Source organism: Glycine soja, chromosome 8 (genome assembly GCF_004193775.1).
Source record: "Glycine soja cultivar W05 chromosome 8, ASM419377v2, whole genome shotgun sequence".
Classification (NCBI taxonomy): Eukaryota; Viridiplantae; Streptophyta; class Magnoliopsida; order Fabales; family Fabaceae; genus Glycine; species Glycine soja.
The window spans coordinates 16816438-16833109 of NC_041009.1; the positions used below are offsets into that span (position 1 = coordinate 16816438).

At 35.8% G+C, this 16672-nt stretch overlaps 2 protein-coding genes across 6 annotated transcripts; both read left to right on the forward strand.

Moving 5' to 3' along the window:
- Positions 1 to 10256, forward strand: LOC114422416 (coatomer subunit beta'-2-like). Of its 2 annotated transcripts, XM_028388754.1 has the most exons (25): positions 1 to 179; positions 445 to 465; positions 639 to 700; positions 985 to 1039; positions 2036 to 2072; positions 2194 to 2519; positions 2631 to 2762; positions 2870 to 3018; positions 3435 to 3503; positions 3764 to 3914; positions 4008 to 4073; positions 5116 to 5304; positions 5678 to 5818; positions 5905 to 5979; positions 6131 to 6307; positions 6468 to 6559; positions 6638 to 6754; positions 7310 to 7424; positions 7573 to 7644; positions 8551 to 8747; positions 8856 to 8949; positions 9144 to 9250; positions 9378 to 9510; positions 9658 to 9663; positions 9694 to 10256. In XM_028388754.1, exons 1-25 carry the CDS (start codon positions 177 to 179, stop codon positions 9793 to 9795), a joined length of 2688 nt encoding a protein of 895 aa, XP_028244555.1. In that variant the 5' UTR covers positions 1 to 176; the 3' UTR covers positions 9796 to 10256. The 2 variants fall into 2 exon arrangements, with proteins under 2 accessions (XP_028244555.1, XP_028244554.1); XM_028388753.1 differs by having other exon boundaries at positions 4 to 179; positions 9658 to 10256.
- A 969-nt stretch (positions 10257 to 11225) lies between these two features.
- On the forward strand, positions 11226 to 16245 carry LOC114422418 (protein MLN51 homolog). 4 transcript variants are annotated; one of them, XM_028388757.1, is made up of 12 exons: positions 11226 to 12077; positions 12578 to 12680; positions 12764 to 12969; positions 13053 to 13831; positions 14160 to 14274; positions 14531 to 14644; positions 14770 to 14822; positions 14906 to 14951; positions 15097 to 15166; positions 15248 to 15325; positions 15550 to 15631; positions 15896 to 16245. In XM_028388757.1, the coding sequence occupies exons 1-9, from the start codon at positions 11572 to 11574 to the stop codon at positions 15122 to 15124; spliced, it is 1950 nt and encodes a 649-aa protein (XP_028244558.1). In that variant the 5' UTR covers positions 11226 to 11571; the 3' UTR covers positions 15125 to 15166; positions 15248 to 15325; positions 15550 to 15631; positions 15896 to 16245. The 4 variants fall into 4 exon arrangements, with proteins under 4 accessions (XP_028244558.1, XP_028244559.1, XP_028244557.1 ...); XM_028388758.1 differs by having other exon boundaries at positions 15550 to 15626; XM_028388756.1 differs by lacking the exon at positions 15248 to 15325.
- Positions 16246 to 16672: the final 427 nt, after the last annotated feature.

The following is a 16672-nucleotide window of genomic DNA, read 5'->3' on the forward strand; positions in this document are numbered from 1 at the left end:
ACGCAGCATTCCCCTTTGTTTCCCTTCGATCATCATCATATTTGCACTCTCAACTCTGCACTGCAAACCTCGTCACGTTCCTCTCTCTCTGAGCTCGATCTATCGGGCTCTTCGAATTCGGTTCCCGATTTCCGACCCATAAAAGCTAGCAAGTTCCTTCACTTCAATCTTCAGAAATGGTGAGCTTCCTCTCTTGTCTCTTGTTACGGATGCTTCACCGTTCTCCACAATCTTAGATCTGGACCGGACTCGCTTCGATTTGATGTTTTCTTGTTGCCTTCTATCCTATTCGAATTTCAATTGCTTGCGTATCTGTGACTTCAAGCGCGAGCCTCCTAATTTTGCTTTGTTAGTTCATGCAATTTTGGTTTCCGTGGGATCTAATGTGGAATTGTGCATTGACTCCTTTTTGTTTGTTTCTTTGTTGTTCGCTTGCTTTTGCAGCCTCTCAGACTCGAAATCAAGGTACTCTTCTTCTGTCATTTGATTTGAGGTTTATTTTGGTTTGGTTGCTGAGAATGGTTTGATTAGCTTGTCAGCGAGATTTTATGTGATTTAGATTTCTCTGCCACCAAGCATGGCAGAGTTTTATAACTTTCTGGCTGCTCGAACTGATTGTTTTCGTAATATTTGAACAGCGAAAGCTTGCCCAAAGATCAGAGAGAGTAAAGTCTGTGGATCTACATCCAACAGAACCATGGTAATGCCTTATCCTTGGTTGTGCTTTGTGATTTTTTCACTGGAATTATTTTAAGATATGAAACTAAATTTATAACCAGCTTTATAATTTGCTGCTCATTATAAGTTGGTATCTCTCAGTATGGCATCTATAAGGATAGTTTGTGAACATTTTTCACAAATGGTGGTTTGTTACATGGGAATACTGCTTACGTTATTCTTTTACTGTGGAGTTTAGAAAGATAATTAAATAGTAGATACTTGGACTTTTTGCTGAATCATGTGATGTTACCATCGTTAATGCAGGATTCTAGCAAGTTTGTACTCTGGAACTGTCTGTATCTGGAACTACCAATCTCAGGTATGTCAATTTTTATATGAGTTGTATATTTTAATAAATATGTGCCACTGGATTGAGAAATGTAATGTTGAATTCATACATGTGTTGGCACTTGAGTCAGACACAGGTGTTTCTTGATGGATTACCAAACAAGCCACCTTTTGCATGGTGCCTATGTATAATGAGTCGCTAATCCACAAATAAGGAGACCTATTTATTGTGGCTTCCTTAAAATTCAAAGCTGCTGCATATTTTATTTCTTTGATGAAAAAACTGGTGTATGTCTCTATATTACTTGAAAGCAATGTTAAAAGATATTGGTGTTCTACTAAATATTAGAACTATATATCTTAAACTACTATATATATATTAAACTTTAGCAGTTTAGCATTAAAATCCCAACCAGGTTGATTTGCTTCCCCTTTAGCCTATCATTTCCCTCTCTGCACCAGGTCATAGACTATTTTAGATGAAATTCCATCCTTTTTGAATATCCTTGATGTCCTTACAGTTTTGTTACTTGTTAGTTGAGCTGTCTCTGATGAAGTGAGTGCTTTTGTAGATTTATTATCAGCATTGACTATGGGATTTTTGCCCCTCCTGTGTACCCCAAAAAAAAATGATAATCAAATAGCTTGGTAGAATTCAGTTTTTTTTTTGGGTGAAATAAAGGGGAAAACCCCCAGAAGAATTATACTCTTGTACATGGTTTTGTACATTCTGTATGTTGTATTTTGTTAGTTCTGCTAATATTAAATGAGGCATATCCTTCTTTTTTTATCATCACTTGGTTGCCTGGCCTCTCTAATATCATTCATAATTTCACAAGACTGTTACACATTCTATATGCAATGTATTTATAGATTTACGGATTGATATTAAAATACAGCCTCTAACTATCCTGTTCATATATTTAGAATTTTCTCAAAACTTTCTTCGAATTGATATTCATCATTAATTTCTATGGAGATTTGAGTGTGTGCAATTAGATTGAATTATTTTATTATTTTATTTCAGACCATGGCCAAGTCTTTTGAGGTTACTGAGTTACCAGGTGGGTGGACGTTTTTTAGTCTATTTCATTGATCGTATATCTGCCTCTTGATTCATTTGCTTGATGTCATTTTCTTTCTTTATATATTTCATGGGGTCTCATATGCAGCATGATTTTGCAGTTAGGTCAGCCAAGTTTATTGCACGCAAACAGTGGGTTGTTGCAGGGGCAGATGATATGTTTATTCGTGTATATAATTACAACACAATGGATAAAGTTAAAGTATTTGAGGCACATACAGATTACATTAGGTGTGTGGCAGTTCATCCTACCCTTCCATATGTGTTGTCATCATCTGATGATATGCTCATAAAGCTTTGGGATTGGGAAAAGGGCTGGATCTGTACCCAGATATTTGAGGGACATTCTCATTATGTCATGCAAGTGACATTTAATCCTAAAGACACAAACACCTTTGCCAGTGCATCTCTTGATCGCACCATAAAGGTATATACATGTGTTCTTCTCGCTAGTTGTGTCCTGAATTTTCTTTGTTTATTTCCATACATCTATGATAAAAATTTAAAAGTAATGTATTAATGTTATCTTCAATTGCAGATTTGGAATCTTGGCTCTCCTGACCCCAATTTTACGTTGGATGCCCATCAAAAAGGAGTGAATTGTGTTGATTACTTTACAGGTGGTGACAAACCTTACCTGATAACTGGTTCTGATGATCACACTGCCAAGGTTTGTTTTCTATTTTCTGTTTTTTTCCTCTTCATCTTCCCTTTAATTTGGTTGCCTATATGTGTATATGGATAGGAATTATTATGCCAATAAAACCTTTGAAACAGGTATGGGACTATCAAACCAAAAGTTGTGTCCAGACTCTAGAAGGTCACACACACAATGTATCTGCTGTTTGCTTTCATCCTGAACTACCTATAATCATTACTGGCTCTGAGGATGGCACAGTGCGCATTTGGCATTCAACAACTTATAGGTAATTTTATGTTGCTCACAGATTATTGAGTTGAGAGTTTTATTTTTTCATATTTAATTTGGTGCATTGCTCTTGTCTTTTTGTCTCAATGTCATCACTCTTTTATAGAAACTTGAATAATTTGATTTCAGTTGACTTTTTCATCATAGAGAATGCTGTATTGTACCGGTATATCTTATTTTTCAAAAATTATGATATTTTTTTCCACTTGTTGCTTCTTCACCAATTTTTTTCAAAGACTTGTATGCCTAAATTTGATGTTCACTTGAGGATTAGGAAGACTGGATAATGATGCTTAATTCTTGTACTAATATATTTTTTCATAACATTTCTCCTTGAATTATTTTGAAATATATCTGAGATTATGGATATATCTGTCTTTTTTAAATTTTTATGGTTGTGTAATATGCTTGCAGGCTTGAGAACACATTGAACTATAGTCTTGAAAGAGTTTGGGCTATTGGATACCTGAAGGGTTCACGTCGGTGAGTTTTGTTTTTGGATTAAATTGTGAAAGTAATTTTTGATATCTGTAGGCCATTGAATCATGTTGAGTGGGACAATAGTGTCAAACTGTCAACTAATTAGCGAACTCTTTTTTCTCCTTATGTTTCATGTGATCTTGTTTGCTTTAATCTCTCCACCGATGCCGAATATTATTTACTTTTTCTTCTCTTGAAAAATCAGTGTTTCTCTTTTCACTCGTTCTTCATGACCTAAATTACTAAAACCTCTTTTTTTGCAGGGTCGCGATAGGCTATGATGAAGGTACTATTATGGTCAAACTTGGCCGAGAAGAACCTGTAGCCAGCATGGATAACAGTGGGAAAATAATTTGGGCTAAGCATAATGAAATTCAAACTGTCAATATAAGGAGTGTAGGAGCAGATGTGGAGGTATGGGCTCATTTTTACCCTTTTTGTCCGTGTAATATGTAAGCAAAAGTGGAAACTTGCTTTAGTGACACATGCAAGTATTATGTTTTTTAGATTGCTGATGGAGAAAGGTTACCATTGGCTGTTAAGGAGTTGGGCACCTGTGATCTCTATCCTCAAGTGAGTGAACATTCTTTTTCCTTAATATTAAGTCACATTCTTTTGCATTACTTCTCTATATTTTATCATTTATGCTCATATTATGTGATAGGGACTTAGGTATTATGGGGTGCCTAAGTCCCATATTGAGTAGTATGGGATGCTCAGTGGAGTATTTAAGTGCTTGGTTCACCCCCCCTTTCCCCTTTTTAATAGCTAGCTTGTAAGGGTGGGTTCCCCAAGTGTTTAGGTGCTTATCAATTGGTAATAGAGCTGATTGTCAATGTCTCGGACCCTATGGAGGGGTTGACCAAAAAGGCTGAGTGAAGTGTCATAGAGTATCAATCCTGGCTTCTTTATTGTTGTGATTCATGTCTTATACTTCCAATTTTTTTTAACCCTGATCAATTTTTTTATTGTCTTCATATTGTATTTGAATGCATAAATTTTGTCATAGGTTTTTATAGGATTAAATTGGTGATTCATGATCTTGTGCATGTAATCTGGATACAACAACAACAACAACGCCTTATCCCACTAGGTGGGGTCGGCTACATGGATCAACTTCCGCCATAATGTTCTATCAAGTACCATACTTCTATCCAAATCATTAAGTTCGAGATCCTTTTTGATAACCTCTCTTATAGTCTTTTTGGGTCTTCCTCTGCCTCGAATTGTTTGCCTTCTCTCCATCTGGTCTACTCTCCTCACTACAGAGTCTACCGGTCTTCTCTCTACATGCCCAAACCACCTAAGTCTATTTTCCACCATCTTCTCTACAATAGGCGCTACTCCAACCCTCTCTCTAATAGCTTCGTTTCTAATCTGGATATAGATAGGTATTTATTTAAATAAATATAGGTTTTATTATGTAATGCTAGACATTGAAATTCAGATGTTAAGACAAGAACTATTTGGTATCTTGGAACTATTCTTTTGTCTTCAATCCATTTTCAAAGAACTGAGCTTTAAAATAATAATCTGCCCCTTAGTTTTAATTATTTCCACTTTTTTTTTAAGCATGTTGACTGGTGTCTGACTTGTGATTTACTTTTATTCTCAGAGTCTAAGGCACAATCCAAATGGGAGGTTCGTTGTTGTTTGTGGAGATGGGGAATATATTATATACACTGCTTTGGCATGGAGAAATAGATCATTTGGTTCAGCACTGGAATTTGTTTGGTCTTCAGATGGGGAGTATGCTGTAAGAGAAAGTACATCGAAGGTTAAAATTTTCAGCAAAAATTTCCAGGTTGTGCTTCACTTTCAGTTACTCTTATCATTTTATACTCTGTCTTATGACGAAAGTGATGGTGACAACCTACAATTCTAAATAATTTGTTAAAAAGATAGGCAAGCTGGGTCCTGCCAATGATTTACTGTTATGAAAAGGACCACATAATAAAACTATGGTGTCATTTAATTTTCCTTGAGCTTTTCATTTGGCAAGGAACCGGAAAATGTGCTTCCGATGCTTGATAATAATAAGAGATTATATATTTTTATGTATATTGCATGACTTGGTTCTCAAAAATAACATTCTCTTATTGTTTTAGATGTCTGCCAAATGAAATAAGTTGTCTCTAGGGAAGTTTTAAATGGAAATGGAATTTTGTATATTTCAGGAAAAGAAGAGTATCCGACCAACTTTTTCAGCTGAGCGAATATTTGGCGGCACTGTATTGGCAATGTGCTCAAATGATTTCATCTGCTTTTACGATTGGGTTGAGTGTAGGTTGATTCGTCGTATTGATGTTAATGTTAAAGTAAGTGCTTGCATGAGGTGGCATCAGCTTTCTGCTTTTATTTCTTCTTACTGTTTCTTATTTTTGTTAAATTTTTCTTGTGTCAGAACCTGTACTGGGCTGATAGCGGTGATTTAGTGACGATTGCTAGTGATACATCATTCTATATCCTTAAGTACAATGTGAGGATTCTAAATACTTGACCCTTTTATTTTACACTTGTTGACTTTTTATGAAAAAGCATCGTTTTCCCCCCTATGTTTTTGGTTAAATGAATATCTGATGGCACTTACTAGTGAAGCACAGTAAACATTTTAACTTCCATTGTTGCAGCGTGATGTTGTTGCATCATATTTAGATAGTGGAAGCCCTGTAGATGAGCAAGGTGTTGAAGATGCCTTTGAGCTCCTTCATGAAATGAATGAACGTGTCAGGACAGGGATCTGGGTTGGGGATTGTTTTATCTACAACAATTCTTCTTGGAGGCTTAACTATTGTGTTGGTGGTGAGGTATTTACTCTTTTCCCTTTTAGATTCTAAAGAGCTCCATATTTATTTATTGAACTCTTTGTTATCATCTTTTCTTTGTGTTGATGAATTTCTTATATGTATATTTATTGAACTACAAGGATCATACAATTCCTGTTGATGCATTACATTATGAATTTAGGTTACTACAATGTTTCATTTGGACCGTCCTATGTACTTGTTGGGATATCTTGCCAGCCAAAGTAAGGTCTATTTGATGGACAAAGAATTCAAGTAAGTGGATCAATGGTTTGCATTATTCAAAATATCTCAATGCAGTAATCCTGATTATTTTTTAACTGTTTTACTCAGTGTTATGGGATACACGCTACTTTTAAGTTTGATTGAATACAAGACACTTGTCATGCGTGGTGATTTGGAAAGGGCCAATGAAATTCTACCATCAATTCCTAAAGAGCATCATAACAGGTAGTAGTTATTTTCTGTTATGTTGTTACGGAATGACCCTTACTTTCTTTATTTAGAAATTATGTTTGATATGTTTTGAGAAAGGCTTTTTTGTAAGGGTATGTGTTATAACAATATGGAAACTTACTTGCCAAAATAACAAAAATTCTATGTCAATAATTATCAAGGAAAGTTCTGGTCTTATCCCATGAGTGAAGCTATCAACCAGCTTATAAATGGAAGAGGATCATTTGTGGTTGAGTGGAGAATCTTTGACACTCACACAGTCATAAGTTTTTTGTTTGTTTATGAATGATACTTTGCTTCTTGGGTACTTTGATAATCCATTCTGGACTCGCCGTAGTCTTCTTGCTTGTTTGTAATTTATCTTTGCTTGGATGCTTTTATGAAGTTAATGCATAATTATATGAATATAATACATTTTTTCTGCTTGTGTCCTTGATTTAGAATATTTTTCTATCTGCATATGGTGTTTTCTTGGATTTCATTTTCAATGTTAGGTGCTCCGATGTCACATACATCCTAATTGCAATTCTTTACTTGTTTTTACACCAGTGTGGCTCGTTTCCTGGAATCACGAGGGATGATAGAGGATGCTCTTGAAGTAGCTACCGACCCTGACTATAGGTTTGATCTAGCCATACAGCTTGGAAGATTAGAGGTTGCTAAGGTAAGTTCACAAGTTCATATGTTCCTGCAAGGATATATTATTTGACTTGTGAAATTTGATAACACTGCTATTTAATTTTCTGCATTTCTAATTTGCACGAGTTTGATTTGAGTTTATATTGTGAGCAATGTTCATTGTTCTTTTGCAGGGTATTGCCACTGAAGTGCATAGTGAGTCCAAATGGAAGCAATTGGGAGAATTAGCCATGTCTACTGGAAAGGTGTTTTTCTCTATCAAATGAATCTTCATTTTCTGTGATTTCTTTAACATTTGGCCGAATTACATTTCTAAATATATTCATGTCCAAATCTATTTTATGAGTGTCCTGATGTACTGCTGAATATGACCATGCTTAAGAGGATTCAGAGATTTTAATAAGTGCCAAACTATGGAAAGCCCAAATACTCCAAAATTGGCAAAGTATTGATGTAGTACATTTATTTTACACCACACTAATGGTGAGCAGTTCTCAAATGTTAATCAATCTGTATTCCCCTTTTCTACCCTTTCATCCGAAATTAATTTGTTGCCTATAAAAATTAAACTATTTAAATATAACTATTATAACTGAATACTGTCTGTGTGGTAGAAGAAACAAACGTTGTTGTGTGTGTGTCTAATGGGCTAATGGTTAAGGAGGGAATCCAAACCACTCCTTAAACTTTCAAAACCTGCAATTTTTTTTTGGGGGGGGGCTTCTAAATGCCATACTGACCTTTGTAAATGGTCACTGATGATATCCTTAATTTTGTTCTTTTGCTGCCACCATGTAATAAGAAGATAAAGTTGGAAATTAAATTTGTATCCACTGCACTCCATTAGTCACCTTTGTGGCTGCCAAACAATGGTGAGTGGCTTTCTTCCATTACTTCATTAAAACTTCCCAAAATTAGAGCAGTATTCCTTTCTACTCAATCCCATTTTAAGCCATTCCGTTGTGAACACTCCATCCCATCCCCTTCAAAACTCCCAATCGTATTGGAGGCCTAAATGGTGATTCTGGTGCATGATTAGGATGTTGAATTTTTCTTTTATTCTTGTCACAATTAATAATGATTCTGGACACACTTGATGTTGATTGGTATAGGGTATCTCTTTTTTATCTCTTTATTATCTGTTCTTGCAGTTAGAAATGGCCGAAGAGTGTTTAAAACAAGCAATGGATTTGAGTGGGTTATTGCTGCTATATTCTTCTTTAGGAGATGCTGAAGGAATATCAAAACTTGCAACTCTTGCTAAAGAGCAAGGGAAGAATAATGTTGCATTCCTTTGCTTATTCATGTTGGGTAAACTTGAGGACTGCCTTCAACTTTTGGTAGAAAGGTATTATTCTACTGTTGTGATCTTTTATTAATGACATCACTGTACAGAGAGAGAAAGAGAGGGTTGATTAGAATGCAGTTTGATGTAGCTGAGTTATGCTTTTGGCAGCAATCGGATTCCAGAGGCTGCTTTAATGGCTCGATCCTATCTCCCAAGCAAGGTCTCAGAGATAGTGGCAATTTGGAGAAAAGATCTCAGTAAGGTAATGTTATATATATATATATATATAAAATTTAGTAACGGAATAGCCTGACATTTATGTTGTGCACATGATACTGTGGGTAGGAACTTCTGTTCTCATTCCATTGGCCTGCCCTGTCCTGGATTCTTATCATGCTACATATTGCATGTGAAATAAAAATATAAATTCTTATATTTATTTGTTAATATGCACAGGTTAATCCAAAAGCCGCCGAATCATTGGCTGATCCTGAGGAGTATCCTAATTTGTTTGATGATTGGCAAGTTGCACTTGCTGTTGAATCTAAAGCTACAGAAACAAGGTCAGTGGGGAAATGCATACTTTCTTTCAAGTATCTTGCAACTTTGATAATTTATGTAGTAGTGTTTTGTGTGCTAAACCTCTTCAACATATGTTCTTTACTAACTTATTTTGTTTGTTTATTATAGAGGCATTTACTCTCCTGCATCTGAGTATGTGAAACAGGCTGATAAATCACATATCACCCTTGTTGAAGCTTTCAGAAACATGCAGATAGAAGAAGGGGATCAGCCTCTTGAGAACGGGGACTCTAACCATGAGGTATACTAAATATAGGGTTAACACCGTACAAAAAGCATCAAAATTTTCTCCTAAAATAATGTTGTATCTTTTTGCTTCAACAGAAAGAATAATCTATAACCCCAGTGGTGGTGTTAAGAGTGTTATTTTTATGTCTTTTTGTCCCAGTTGACTGAACAAAATGGAGAAGAGCACTATACAGAGGAACAAAATGGAGAAGGAAGCCAAGAGGAGGCAGTTGTAGTGGATGCCGATTCTACTGATGGTGCAGTGCTCGTCAATGGTAACGAGGCCGATGAAGAGTAGGGTAAAAATAAAGAAGGAGCCCCGTCAGCTGAGAAGCATTTGGATGGGGCCGTGTGAAAATTGAAGTTTTGTCTTCGGGTGGTTGTTTCTCAAGTGCCATTGCCATATCTAACTCCCATTTTGACAACTAGATGCTTTTACTATCATTGCTACTACGAGTCCTGGCAATTCTAGTTTTATTTTTTTTAGTGTATCATATACTTTACTACAACTAGGTTGTATATTTGGGAAATAGAGAGGAAATTATAAAAATTACGTCCATTTTCAGTAGTGAAATCAGTGACCAACTCTCAGAACTCATCACGTATTTTTCCATAATTTTGTACGGCAATTTGGCTTGGAATTTTGTAACATTTTGTTGCTTGAGCAATCGTGGTATAATTCTTGCAAAACGTTTCCTGTAAACTTGTTGTGTAAGATGAGGTTAAGATAATGAATTCTGGGATATATTTTATTTTCTATCTTAAACTTTCCAGAGGCTATTTATCACAGGTTTATCGCATGCAAGCAGTCCCCTTTCTGGAACTTTTGTTACGTAATTTTATCTACTATTCAATTTTAGTAACCATTTTAAATGGTGAATATCTCTTTCAAAAATATATTTACCATTTTAATTTTTTATTAGGTGGTTGAAACGTTCGTCTTCACTTAAATTTTCTACTTTGTTTACAATGTTTGCACATCACTTAACTGTATGCCACTCGGTTGCATTTGTATATTTTGATTTTGAAAGGTTAATATTTCTTTTTTTTAAGAAAAAAGGTTAATATTTCTAATTGATTAATTTAGTGTTTTTTAATAAATTAAATTGAATTTTATAGATGTTTTTGAACTTTGAAGATATGTGAGTTTTTACTATAATCCTTTTGGTACTTTAAGAGAGTATAAAAATCTTAGATGACCACTTCAAACTAGAGAATAGAGAAAACAATCCCTGATTTTCTCTTTTCTTATCTTGTTATATGTGGGTCAAATAGCTAACACTAATACCAAGTTATATACAAATCGATATATTTATAAAAATATTTAAAATATACATTTATATAAATTAAAATAATGTAAAAATGTGCAAATGCATAGTTATTTAAATATTTATTAATATATATTGCTATGAAATTTAAAAATAATTAATAAATACATTAAAAGATTATAATATTATAAAAAATATTATCAACTTAACATCCACGCCATATTATTACACAAGTTTATAGTTTATAAAATAGGAGGAGATTTTTTTTCAAATCATAATACAACTGATCTGATGAATTGTAAATTAGTCTTTTCAGTGATTCGATCACTCCAATTTTTTCAATATTGATCTTTATTATATATTTTGATCTCACGTGCCAGAGGTTGACCGATCATGAGATTCCAAATCTCAAATAAAGGTAGAATTACCGAAATACCTTTGCAAAAAAAAAAAAAAACCCAGATAATTCATCCTAACACTACTGTCTCCTATTTTAATTCCTCTCCTCTACGCTTTCACATAACACAGCGCAACGCAACCCCTTCCATCCCAATTAACTCTCTTTTTTCAATCGACTGAAGAAACTTCACATATTGGGTTTCGATTATTGAGGGGAAAATTCTGGTCTTGACTCTCGATTGGTTATTCGGTACCCCATAAACTACTTTTTCCTCTTTATGTCAGTTTTGGTGGTTGGGATTTGTTAAAATTTGTGTTTTTAAGGTTTCTGCTTTGTGGGGTTTCTGTTCGGAGAAGTCTAGGTTTTGGTCGGGGTTTATCGGGGGGTGTTTTTTTTTTTGGTATTGATGGCTAGCGCGGTTGTTGAAGAAAACAACAATGTTGAGTACGATAGTGACCCGGAAGAGGCAAAGAGACCGTTAACAATGCGGAGGCGTGAAGCCAGCGATGACGAAGAAGAAGCCGAAGCCGAAGGAGAAGAAGAAGTCACTCATAAGAGGCAAGATCATAAGGTAGAGGTTCCCTCTGATGATGTAGATGACGAAGGAGGTGTTGAAGACTATGATGATGATGATGTTGTTGTTGAAGAAGAAGAAGAGGAGGAGGAAGTGGAAGTTGAAGAAGAGGTGTACGAGAAAAAGGGTGGTGCAAGTGGTGGGGTTGAGGTTGATGTTGAAGGTTCAGTGGATGTGGTTAAGGAACCTGGTGATGATGATGTCAGACCCCCTTTAGAAGATTCTGTTGAGGACCATTCGGAGGAGAAAAAGGAGAACGAACCATTTGCGGTGCCCACAGCTGGAGCTTTTTACATGCACGATGACCGTTTTAGGGATAATGCTGTTGCCTGCCAAAGGTATCTGATGGTTTCCTTCATATTTTGCATTATTTCAAATTTAGCCGTGTGGAATATGTGCATACAATGTGATGATACATTGATTTTTGACATGGAATATCATAGTTGAGTTGGGTAGGACCATCGTGTGGATCAACTAGTCTAGTGTAGTCAGCTTAACCAGTAGTCTTGAGTTTGAGTCTTGAGGATGCAATTGCAACAAAAGGAGAGCTTTGTCATCCATAGAGATCCTACCTGACTCAAGCAGAATTATTTTTCTATACAGATAAAATTGTAGAGTTTTGGACTTAGTCATGGAATGCAATGTCTTTTCTCAATTGATACACTGTTAGCATATACTCTCAAGTCTCAACCAATTAGGAATCACCTTAGATGTGATTTTTAAATTAATTATTACAAAATTCGACAATTTTACTATACATGGCAATTCATGATTGGATGATAGTGTAAATACTGTCAGTGGGTTTTAATTGAATTCTTTTTTTTTTAATGCCTCTTAGGCAGATACATGGGGGAAGGAGTCTGTGGGAGGCCAAAGACAACAGGAAATGGGGACATGATAAATATGAGGAAATTACTTTGCACGAAAAGCATTATGAAGAGGTGATAATCTTTAAAGTGTTGTGTGGTCAAGCATTCTTGTTTGTTCAATTGTCATTTTTCTGACACTCTTGTCTAAAATTTAGAGGAGGCCTTCTAAGGGTAATTATCGCAGCCGAGGTAAAAGTCGAGGCACTTATCACGGAGGACATGTTCGAGGAAACAGGACAGGATATAATGACAGTAGCAATCAAAATCAGGTGCCTAAGAGGGTTGTGAGAGGGAGAGGCCCCCAAAAGTATGAACGTACCAATAAAAGCAATGCGGCATCTTCCCAAGTGCAAAATAAACAGTAAGTACAGGCTTCATTTTTTAAAATTTGCTGGGCACATGATATAATGTCAAGACTTTTTGACAAGTATTTTGTTTTGATAGTTCGGGGAGGACTTCCACACATGCTGCCAAGGCAGAATCTGGCCCTGTGCCTGCTAAAAATCAAGCGGTTGCTTCAAATTTGAACTCAGCATCCCTGCCATTTTACCCTTCAGGCTCTTCAAACAAAGATAATAATTTGGCACAAAGAAGGGAGGTGCAAACAGGTGGCAGTAGCAGGAACATTAGTCCTGTTGTTGTGGATGAGGGTTTTCCAGTTCAACAAAACAATGCACAGCTTCGGGGAAAGAATGTTGTTGATTCCATTAGCATGGCAAAGTTGTATATTGATGAATCCATCCCTCCTCCATCTGTTGGAAAGCCTGGATATTCTGCAGTCAGTGCTTCTCAATCTCCTCATCTCAGGGCTTCTGGGACTGGGAGGGGTGTATCAATCCCAGTACAGACAAATTATCAGCGTGCTCACTCACTGAATAAAGTTTCTCCATCTCAATTCCAGGCTATTCAGACAAGTTCTGCACCAGGGTGGAATTCAACTTCTGTGCAAGCTACTGCCCCACAGTTGGGCAATAGGCCTGGCAGTGGGTCTCAATCATCATCTCCCCCCAGAACATCCACGCCAGTGAATTCACATGATTCTGGAGAAATGGATTCAGCATCAGAATCAGGTAAAGCCAAAGGTGCTTCGGTTGGGAAGGGAAGGGGAGGTTCCCAAGGTGCAGGAAGGGGCTCTTTCGTTTATGGTGGGGCACAGGTAATGGGCACCACTGGAAATGTGGCTGTTAGTCATGGAGATCCAAACTTCCCAGCCTTCTTGCCAGGTTTGTACCTACATTGCTGACTTAATGGAAATTTTAGATCCAATCTGCCTATTAGTTATTACTTATTAGAACTCTGATGTTGGAATGTATTTCTCATGCTGTGGAAGTTGTTGTAAGTTGTAGCAGTGTCCTGTGAAAAATTAAGTAACTATATTATTTAATGTCAAGATGCATACTTTGACCATGTAAGCTCTAGTATTAACACTCATTTTGATTTCTGTTTGTAGTCCTTTTAGAACAATACTCGGCAGTTATTATTTTCATTTAATTTGTTTATCTTGTTAATGATTTTTTTTCCTAATTCTGATTGGGTTTTGGTGGAATGCAGTCATGCAATTTGGGGGCCAGCATCCTGGTGGTATGGGAGTTCCTGCTGTTGGCATGGCATTCCCTGGATACGTTGGTCAGCCTCAACTTGGTTTGGGAAAGTCTGAAATGACATGGTATGGATATAATTTCCGAATTTAGAGTGTGTTGGACTATTGGGTAATGTTTGAGGAATGGGCAATTCACATGTTTTAGCCTTTGTGATGGTCTTAATCAGTCTCTCTACAGTGATATTTTGGAAGGGATCATGCAAGGATGTCTTGTTTTAATTAGTTTTTTTTACTTAAAAAAGAAAAACTCTTTGATTCCTTTTTGTTCCTTTTGTACCTTTTGTATTAGAACCCATTATAATTTCATCCTACTTCGGTTTAGGCTACCAGTGTTGGCTGGTCCTGCAGGAGCTTTAGGGGCTACATACCCATTCCTTCCTGTTGATGGTGCAAGCAGTCGACAATCTGGACAGGCCTCTGCAATGAGTACTTCAAGGTTTGCCAAGTTTTACAGCATTAGGATATGTTCATATTATTTACCACCATTTCCTTTTCAATGTTGTTGTATCCTATTGCTAGGTTCTTGATTTCTTTTTTTCTTTTGTTACTGAACCTCTGCAGCAAGGAACATAATGATAAAGCTAATAATGAATTGAAGCCACCTCAGAGATCTGGTAAAAATTGACATTCCATTTCCTTTTATTAGCCATTGCCCTTGATGACTGACATTATCATTTTGTGATTTGTCTGCCTGTAGAGCTTGCAAGTGATGAGTTTGGACAGCGGCAGAATAAACCCCGAAGGCAAGTTGGATTGCAAAATCACCATTGATAGTTTTCAAGTATTATTTTGTTTGAGTGAAGATGGGAATGCACATCTTGGTTATAGTATGGCACAATTGTGTATTAGATATATAATTTCAATGAATGTTGGTTATGCTCTTTGCAGATATTCAGAGATGAATTTTGGTCAGTGAATAGGGTGCAGCTTGTTTGAAATTTGAAATAAGCAGATGAAGGTTTGTTATTTCTTAATTAATGTCTTTATTATTGTTGTTGTTGTTGCTTCAAATTTGAGTTTTGGTAATTTTGTTATACAGGCCTTTCTCCTGGCCCTTTGTTCTCTAGCTTTTGATCTGGAGCACTTTGGGCTACAATAAGTTTTCAGATTTTTTTAGGTAACTTGTAGCTACTGAACTTGTGTTCTTTTTTGAGAACCTGCTTCGGCTTTTTGTTTGCCCATCTCCCTTTGGGTTTTGAATAGCAGAAAGGAATTTTTAAATAAAGTTGAAGGGTTTTCCGTGGACCTTTTTTGTTGGGTTCAACAAAACATTAGTGTGGTTTTCCCTGGACTCACTCATCTGTTTCATTTTTCTCCCCCTTCCTCTTTTCATCTTTGCAGTTATATAATGCCTGCTCTTGCTGTTCACCATAGTACAAGTTATTGCAGCTTGATGGGTGGTAGTTGCTTGTTTAATTGTACGGTACGAACTAGTTATTACTACTATATAGTTACTTTGTAGATTTGACTCTTCTTAAGTGAGCAATTCACTTTAGAGAACAATAAGCAATCTCAGTTGTCGATATTATGTGCACATGCATATTGAAATATTGAGTTTTATTTTCATTAACGATTGAAATTACTTACTTATCCTCTGAAGTGAATCTCATTTTAGAGGCGCTAAATTTCTTGTTCCTCGGTACCCTTGTAATCAAGAAAACACTGACAATTTCTGGCTTCTTTCCAGGTTTTTCTAGTGAAGCACAGGCAGGCTTCTCTAGAACTACGGATATAGAAAAAGGCCATAGTTATTATTGTGCAGCAGCTGATTGCATCGTGGGTGAAAGAAAAGTTTCTCATGTAAAGGGTTTTGTTATGCATCTGGTTTGACTATGTGCTTATATCAAATCTTATAAGCATACGAGACATTTTTAATGTATTGTTCCTTTTTTCTTTTTTGTTCAATTATTTTAGCTAAACGGTTCTATTTCCAAATTTGTACACCTATTTTGACTTGAAAGACTATAGTTAGCTATCATACTATCTACAGTTCTCCTGCATTATCATACAATTATCATTTCTATTGCCTCAAGACTATTTGATTTTGTTGCTACTTCTGTATCTATATATTTTGATCCTACCTATAGTGGTTATTACCCGTGAAAGTGGCTTTCAGTAGTTGTTTGGATGAAAAATGAAAGACTGAGGAAATAAGGGGAAAATAAATAGGTACAAGAAATGACAAGTTGAGCAGGAAAGATGTTTTTTCTGAATGATTAGAAATAAAACTTTTTATTGTTAATAAAGATAAGTTGAAATGAGTGAAAAATGTGAACTTTTTTATATTAATAAAAAAGTAGACTTAGTAAAATTTAACTTTACAAAATTATCTTTTATTTTTAAATTTTTTTGTTATAAGGTTTAGTTTTTATTAAAACAAGAAAAATAGATAAGTAATTTTCCTCCGTCTATTTTTTCACTTGAGAGGTGAATATTTGTCTTAATTTGTTTTTAATTCTCTTCT